The sequence below is a fragment of the Nerophis ophidion genome, linkage group LG01 (genome assembly GCF_033978795.1).
Source record: "Nerophis ophidion isolate RoL-2023_Sa linkage group LG01, RoL_Noph_v1.0, whole genome shotgun sequence".
Taxonomy (NCBI): Eukaryota; Metazoa; Chordata; class Actinopteri; order Syngnathiformes; family Syngnathidae; genus Nerophis; species Nerophis ophidion.
Genome location: NC_084611.1, coordinates 1,907,039 through 1,915,294, shown reverse-complemented (window position 1 = coordinate 1,915,294; position 8,256 = coordinate 1,907,039). Strand labels below are relative to the sequence as shown.

General features: G+C 44.9%; 2 protein-coding genes across 5 annotated transcripts in view; one reads left to right on the top strand and one right to left on the bottom strand.

Annotated features, from left to right (window-relative positions):
• Positions 1–306: 306 nt before the first annotated feature.
• On the top strand, positions 307–6,413 carry LOC133547194 (ras-related protein Rab-14-like). The gene is made up of 8 exons (XM_061893006.1): positions 307–464; positions 784–861; positions 937–990; positions 1,089–1,266; positions 1,335–1,401; positions 1,470–1,557; positions 5,614–5,644; positions 5,724–6,413. The coding sequence occupies exons 2-8, from the start codon at positions 810–812 to the stop codon at positions 5,899–5,901; spliced, it is 648 nt and encodes a 215-aa protein (XP_061748990.1). The 5' UTR covers positions 307–464; positions 784–809; the 3' UTR covers positions 5,902–6,413.
• The window catches only part of mak16 (MAK16 homolog (S. cerevisiae)), a 10,065-nt gene continuing 8,219 nt past the window's right edge, over positions 6,411–8,256 (bottom strand). Inside the window, exons 5-10 of one of the 4 annotated variants that reach the window (XM_061892796.1) lie at positions 7,276–7,427; positions 7,156–7,210; positions 7,019–7,093; positions 6,842–6,961; positions 6,717–6,782; positions 6,411–6,655 (exon numbers count right to left, since the gene is read on the bottom strand). In XM_061892796.1, the coding sequence (XP_061748780.1) occupies positions 6,482–6,655; positions 6,717–6,782; positions 6,842–6,961; positions 7,019–7,093; positions 7,156–7,210; positions 7,276–7,427 (642 nt within the window). In that variant the 3' untranslated portion in view covers positions 6,411–6,481. Of the gene's footprint in view, positions 6,656–6,716; positions 6,785–6,841; positions 6,962–7,018; positions 7,094–7,155; positions 7,211–7,275; positions 7,428–8,256 lie in introns of all 4 variants that reach the window. The other 3 variants (XM_061892839.1, XM_061892892.1, XM_061892955.1) reach the window with 3 other exon arrangements.

The window sequence follows — 8,256 nt, the reverse complement described above, 5'->3', positions numbered from 1 at the left end:
CTTATTCAACACCTACAACATTCACATCTCCAACATTTTAAATTAAAAACAACAACACAAACACGCAACACAAAGTTTATTTTTTATTTATTTATTTTAACAACATATTCAACATCTCTAACATTTTGAATAAAAAAAACAACAACAAAAAAAATACGCGATAGAATTTTATTTTTTATCTTTTTACAACTTATTCAACATCTCCGACATTTTAAGTCATTCGACAGAAGCAAGTCAAGTGACCAATGACGTCATTTGCTGTCCTTTGATAGGCCTCGTCGTGTCAGCGCGGTGGGAGGGGGGAGGGGGCAGGAGATCTCGCGAGAGTTGACGTCACGCTCGGGCCGGCAGAGGAAGTATTGCGGAAGAGGCGGAGCTTCGTGAGGGCTAACAAGCTAAGCTAATCATCCGTCTGAGCAGCAGCCGCCTTTGCCGCCTCGACGCTTTAAACTTCACCACACAAGGTAAGAAAACATCAAGTCATCCTTACAATTATCCAGCGAGTCATCCCCTAACGCGCCAGGTTTATTCACGCACTCCGCTAGTTAGCCGGCTAGCTTGTTAGCTCAATGACCAGAGGGTTGTTGTTTTATGTTCAACATCTGACTTTTCACACCTTTCTTGCATTTACACTTTTTACACCTTTCTTGCATTTACACTTTTTACACCTTTCTTGCACTTACACTTTTTACACCAACGTCTAGCGCCTCAAGCCAAATGTTAGCCCAGCTCGTCGCTGCTAAACTCCTCCAAAATAATTATGACCAAACTTGCTTTTTGCAGACTTGACTGCAGGTGTTGGAGCCAAGATGACCGCCGCACCTTACAACTACTCCTACATCTTCAAGTACATCATCATTGGTGAGCCGGTCACATGACTCGTGACGTCATCACCTGACCCCCCCCTAGTCGTTGAAGGTGTGTTTTGTTCTGCAGGTGACATGGGAGTAGGCAAGTCCTGTCTGCTGCACCAGTTTACCGAGAAGAAATGTGAGTTGTTTGTTTCTTCCACTACCTTTTTGACTCATTGACATGCTGTTTATGGCGTGTGTGTGTGTGTGTGTGTGCGCGTGCGTGTGTGTGTTTAGTCATGGCGGACTGCCCTCACACCATCGGGGTGGAGTTCGGCACCAGGATCATGGAGGTGCACGGGCAGAAGGTGAAGCTGCAGATTTGGGACACGGCCGGCCAGGAGCGCTTCAGGGCGGTCACCAGGTCCTACTACAGGGGAGCGGCGGGGGCCCTCATGGTCTACGACATCACCAGGTGGTCACGTGGCGGTCCGCGGCGCCCACTGACAGACGGGCGCCGGCTCACCTTGTGTTTGTTGGCAGGAGGAGCACCTACAATCACCTGAGCAGCTGGCTGACGGACGCCAGGAACCTGACCAACCCCAACACGGTGAGCCAAGCGCCCGCTCTCACCTGGCCGACGCCCGGGCACCTTACGACTGCGGCTGGTGTGTGCAGGTCATCATTCTGATCGGCAACAAGGCCGACCTGGAGGCGCAGAGGGACGTGACGTACGAGGAAGCCAAGCAGTTTGCCGACGAGAACGGTGAGCGGCGTTTTGGAAATGAGCTATGAGGTCAGAGGTCACACACATGAACACGGCGCTCACGTTAAGATGGGCGGGGCCATTCTGTTGCCCGATCAATGATTACTCATCTTTTTTGTGACCTGCAGCAGGAGAAAAATGTATTTGTTTTGAAATGTCACCTTCCTGTGATAATAATCCTCAAGAACAGCGTGGAGAAGCAAAATGATTCAAAGTCTTAACTAAAAGTTCTCACAATGACGCTGCACAAATGTGGGAGAAATGTTGCATGAACTGGAAGAAAATGGAAACCTAGAGAAACCAAATGACAACTGATTTCTGCAGGTTTCATCGTGTGTGTGTGTGTGTGTGTCTGTGTGTGTGTGTCTGTGTGTGTGTGTGTGTGTGTCTGTGTGTGTGTGCGCATGTCAAGTCAGGTTCATTTATTGTTCAAATAATGAATTATCTCTGGTATGCTTTTTTTAAATAATTGCTCATGACTACTTCTCTGATTTTCATTACTTGACACTATAAACATATGTATATTTGTGTACGTATGTATGTATGTATGTATGTATGTATGTATGTATATATATATACCGTATTTCCTTGAATTGCCGCCGGGGCGCCAATTAATTTAAAACCTCTTCTCACTAGGTATGCAGTAAAAATTTGGGTGTGATGTAAGCTTGCACCTTAAATCCTACTGATTAGCTCTTAATCTTCTTCCCTTTATGCGATTTCAAATTACCGGTATTGAAATCAGCCTCCTCCATTTTGAAAATGATGACAGGGGAAGTGTCACTTGTGACGTCACCAGTTTCACCAGGCGGTAATACTAAGCATGCGCTAATTATTCTGGGAAGTGAGTTTGACCCGGCAGTAATTCAAGGCGGGCGCATACTAAATACCTGGCGGCAATTCAAGGGAATACAGTATATATATATATATATATATATATATATACATACATACATACATACAGGACTGTCTCAGTAAATGAGAATATTGTGATAAAGTCCTTTATTTTCTGTAATGCAACTAAAAACATGAAAATGTCATACATTCTGGATTCATTACACATCAACTGAAATATTGCAAGCCTTTTATTATTTTAATATTGCTGATTATGGCATACAGCTTAAGAAAACTCAAAAATCCTATCTCAAAAAATTAGAATATTTCCTCAGACCAAGTAAAAAAAAAAAAGATTTATAACAGGAAAACCAAATCAAACATTTGTAAATGTCAATTAATGCACTCAGTACTTGGTTGGGAATCCTTTTGCAGGGATTACTGCATCAATGCAGCGTGGCATGGAGGCAATCAGTCTGTGGCATTGCTGAGGTGTTATGGATGCCCAGGATGCTTCAATAGCGGCCTTCAGCTCATTTGCATTATTGGGTCTGATGTCTTTCAGCTTCTTCTTCACAATAACCCACACATTCTCTCTGGGGTTCAGGTCAGGGGAGTTGGCAGGCCAATGGAGGACAGTAATGCCATGGTCAGTACACCAGTTACTGCTGCTTTTGGCACTGTGGGCAGGTGCCAGATTATGCTGGAAAATGAAATCATCATCTCCATAGAGCTTTACAACAGATACAGCTTCAATAGCCGTATTCCCATGGTCAAGCCACTCCTGAACTCTAGACAACAGAAGTTCCCTCAGTCAGCAATGGTTTGGGGAGCCATGTCAGCTGCTGGTTTTGGTCCACTGTGTTTCATCAAGTCCAGAGTCAATGCAGCTGTGTATAGGCTTCCATCTGTTGTAAAGCTCTATGGAGATGATGATTTCATTTTCCAGCATGATCTGGCACCTGCCCACAGTGCCAAAAGCAGCAGTAACTGGTGTACTGACCATGGCATTACTGTCCTCCATTGGCCTGCCAACTCTCCTGACCTGAACCTCATAGACAATTTGTGGGTTATTGTGAAGAAGAAGCTGAAAGACACCAGGCCCAATAATGCAAATGAGCTAAAGGCCACTATTGAAGCATCCTGGGCATCCATAACACCTCAGCAATGCCACAGGCTGATTGCCTCCATACAGTATATATATATATATATATATATATATACACATATACATACATACAGGACTGTCTCAGAAAATGAGAATATATATATGTGTGCATATGTATGTGTGTGTGTATAAATGTACTGTATGTATGTATATATATATCTATATATGTGTGTGTGTGTGTATATACGTATGTATGTGTGTGTATGTATATATATATATATATATATATAAAGTGGGGCAAAAAAGTATTTAGTCAGCCAGCGATTGTGCAAGTTCTCCCACTTCAAATGATGACAGAGGTGTGTCATTTTCATCATAGGTACACTTCAACTGGGAGAGACAGAATGGGGGGAAAAAATCCAGGAATTCACATTGTAGGAATTTTAAATAATTCATTCGTAAATGATGGTGGAAAATAAGTATTTGGTGACTTCAAACAAGTAAGATCTCTGGCTCTCACAGACCTGTAACTTCTTCTTTGAGAAGCTCTTCTGTCCTCCACTCGTTACCTGTATTAATGGAACCTGTTTGAACTTGTTATCTGTATAAAAGACACCTGTCCACAGCCTCAAACAGTCAGACTCCAAACTCCACTATGGCCAAGACCAAAGAGCGGTCGAAGGACACCAGGAAAATAATTGTAGACCTGTACCAGACTGGGAAGAGTGAATCTACAATAGGCAAGCAGCTTGCTGTGAAAAAATCAACTGTGGGAGCAATTATCAGAAAATGGAAGACATACAAGACCACAGATAATCTCCCTCGATCTGGGGCTCCACGCAAGATCTCATCCTGTGGGGTCAAAATGATCATGAGAACGCTGAGCAAAAATCCCAGAACCACACAAGGGCTCCTGGTGAATGACCTGCAGAGAGCTGGGACCAAAGTAACAAAGGTTACCATCAGCAACACACTATGCCGACAGGGAATCAAATCCTGCAGTGCCAGATGTGTCCCCCTGCTTAAGCCAGCGCATGTCCAGGCCTGTCTGAAGTTTGCCAGAGAGCACATGGATGATACAGCAGAGGATTGGGAGAATGTCATGTGGTCACATGAAACCAAAATAGAACTCAACTTGTCGTGTTTGGAGGAAGAAGAATACTGAGTTGCATCCCAAGAACACCACACCTACTGTGAAGCATGGGGGTGGAAGCATCATGCTTTGGGGCTGTTTTTCTGCTAAGGGGACAGGACGATTGGTCCGTGTTAAGGAAAGAAAGAATGGGGCCATGTATCGTGAGATTTGGAGCCAAAACCTCCTTCCATCAGTGAGAGCTTTGAAGATGAAACGTGGCTGGGTCTTCCAGCATGACAATGATCCCAAACACACCGCCCGGGCAACGAAGGACTGGCTCCGTAAGAAGCATTTGAAAGTCCTGGAGTGGCCTAGCCAGTCTCCAGACCTCAACCCCATAGAAAATCTGTGGAGGGAGTTGAAAGTCTGTGTTGCTCGGCGACAGCCCCAAGACATCACCGCTCTCAAGAAGATCTGCATGGAGGAATGGTCCAAAATACCAGCTACTGGGTGTGCACACCTGGTAAAGACCTACAGTAATCCTTTGATCTCTGTTATTGCCAACAAAGGTTTTATTACAAAGTATTGAGTTGAATTTTTGTTATTGACCAAATACTTATTTTCCACCATCATTTACTAATAAATTCTTTAAAATTCCTACAATGTGAATTCCTGGATTTTTCCCCCCATTCTGTCTCTCCCAGTTAAAGTGTACCTGTGATGAAAATGACACACCTGTCATCATTTGAAGTGGGAGAACTTGCACAATCGCTGGCTGACTAAATACTGTCTTGCCCCACTGTATATATATATATATATATATATATATATATATATATATACTGTCTGTATATACCCACGTGTGTGTGTGTGTGTGTTGGATGTGTACACATGTGAAAACAGTTCAACACGTGACCTTTACCTCATCACCATATCCATGAGCTAATTAGCATGAGTGTTTATGAATAATTGATGAGAGGAAGTCTTTGATGTCCTCACATGTCAACATGGACTTGTTTTTTCTTGTATTGATGATCAGGTTTGTTGTTCCTGGAGGCCAGCGCCAAGACGTGAGTACACACACACACACACACACACACACACACGCGTATATCAGTGTTATTGATCGATGATGTCGTTGTGGTCCAGAGGAGAGAACGTGGAGGAGGCCTTCCTGGAGGCCGCAAAGAGGATCTACCAGAACATTCAGGATGGAAGTTTGGACCTGAACGCCGCAGAGTCCGGAGTCCAGCACAAACCGTCGGCGCCGCAGGGGGGCCGCCTGAACGCTGACAGCCAGCCGGCCAAGGAGGGCTGCAGCTGTTAACCAGCAGGACCTGGAACATTCTACACACCTGCAGCGCGGGACCAATCATCACTAATCTGATCCAACACCTCATCTGGACTAACTCTCCAGGCGCTGGACCAGTCCAGACCACGTGGATCAGTCCTACGTCCAGCTCTGCTAATCTCATCCGCACTTTTTCTTCTTTCTACTGAAAAGCTTCTCACCCCAGGCTCCTCTTTTTACGGAAGCTTCCAGACATTGAAGTGTTTCTCTAACTGCATCGCTCCAACATATCAAGCCGCTGCCGCCCCCTAGAGGAAGTCCTGGCCGCTACACCTTTTAGCATTCCAAGCATTCCTCTGTAGCTGCCAAATGTAGTCTTCATGCACATGCTAGCACCTTGTTTCTCATCCAAACAACTGTGCAGAGAGTTGACCTTTGACCCAGGTCCTGGCCTTAAGCAGCATTTTAGCAGCCTGAAGGGGGCGCTGCATGTATGTAACAATTATTTATATTCCACACTTTCTTTGTAAATAAACTCAACACCATAAGGAAGATGTTTTATTGAAAGACTTGCAAGAAAAAAAAACCCTAGTTTGTGTTGCCATGGCGACAGTTGCTACGTAGTCACGGTCTTGGCAGGTGGCTCCGCCTCCTGCTCGTATTCTATCTCCACGTACGCTCGCTTCTTCTTCTTGGCGGGAGATTTGCCTTTGACCTTCGTGGTCTCCTCCTCTTCCTCAGTGGACATGTCCTCATCTTCCTCGCTGCTCGCCATCAACTTGTTCATTTCCTGCGGGCGACAGCGTGCTCGTCACTGATGTCACGTGACCTGCCACCTGATGTTGTCTCACCTCAAAGTCGCTGAGGTCGCTCTCGTCCATGTCGTCAGCTGCTACAAACTCCTTGCGGCCCACATCCTGCAGGAGTCACATGGTCAACACCACTTTTGAACTAGCCCGACTTCACCCTTCCTCACCTCCTCCTCCTCCTCCTCCTCCTCCTCCTGGTCCGTCTCAGACTCCGCCTCGCTCTCCTCCTCCTGCTCCTCCAGAGCTTTGTCGAAGGCGTGCATGGGGAAGTTGTAGATGTCTCCGTACTGCAAAAGAGGATGTTAGAGTGCGTGGGCTGTGGGGGAGGGGGCGGAGTCACGTACCGTGCCCTGTTTCAGCCTCTCCAGCAGCTCCTTCTCGATGGCGTTGTCCAGCTGGGCGGCGATCAGAGCTTTCTCCTGCAAGCACAAAGCGCCGGCGTCAGAAAGGACGGCGGCGCAGGCTTAGGAAGACTTCTCACCTCTTTGCGCTTCTCCCGCCGCTCCACCTTCCTGCTGAGCGGAACCAGCTTCCTCCTGAAAGGTGGGCGGAGTTAGGAGTTAGTAGGGCGACTATGTTGAGGGCGAGTGTGAGGACTTACTGTCTCTTGAGGAGCAGCTTGCGCATGCGGATCAAATACTGCGTGATCTTGGTGAAGCGCTGCTTACACTTGTGGCGTGTGAAGCGAGGCCAGTAGATCAGGTTCTCATCGATCTGTTCCAGGGCTTGTTCGTAGTTCTTGCTCAGCTTCACCTGCACACACAGCTCCTTGTCTAGTGTGGCTCTTAAGGCACTGACAGGCTTTCGAACATTGAATTGTGACCAATCAAACGGAGCTATTCACTTCTAGACCTTTCTGCAGCAATAATGCAAACACTTGAGTGCTCGTGTCCGAACCTGCAGAACTTTGCATACTAAGTCATCACTAGAAGATGAACAGTCTAAATGATGTCATACTAAGTCATGATGTCATACTAAGTCATGATGTCATACTAAGTCAATATTCTCATAATACACACTTTCAACTTTTAACTTTTTATTTCATAATTCGGACTTTTTATCTCATTTCAACTTCCTTGATTATAAGATAAAATGTCTAAATTCTTCTCATTATTTCTATTTTGTCATCTCATGGCTGTCTCATAATTGCACCTTTTTATGCCACAATTGAGAATTTTTATCTCGTCATTTCAACTTCCTTTTATGTAAAACTAATTCGTCTTTAGAGTGTTTCAGTCTCACAATGATGGATTTATGAGATACAAAAATGGAAATGATTTGATAAGAAAATTGGAATGTCGACTTTTTATGTCATGAACATGACTTTTTCCCTCTCATAATTGACATTTTTGATACTTCAGATATTTCATTTCATGGTGAATTCTATGTGCCAATGTTGATGTAACAATATAAGGAGAGCAGTACAACTATCACTACTACTATGAGTACTACTACTACTATGAGTACTACTACTATGACTACTACTACTATGAGTACTACTACTATGAGTACTACTACTATGACTACTACTACTATGAGTACTACTACTATGACTACTACTACTATGAGTACTACTACTATG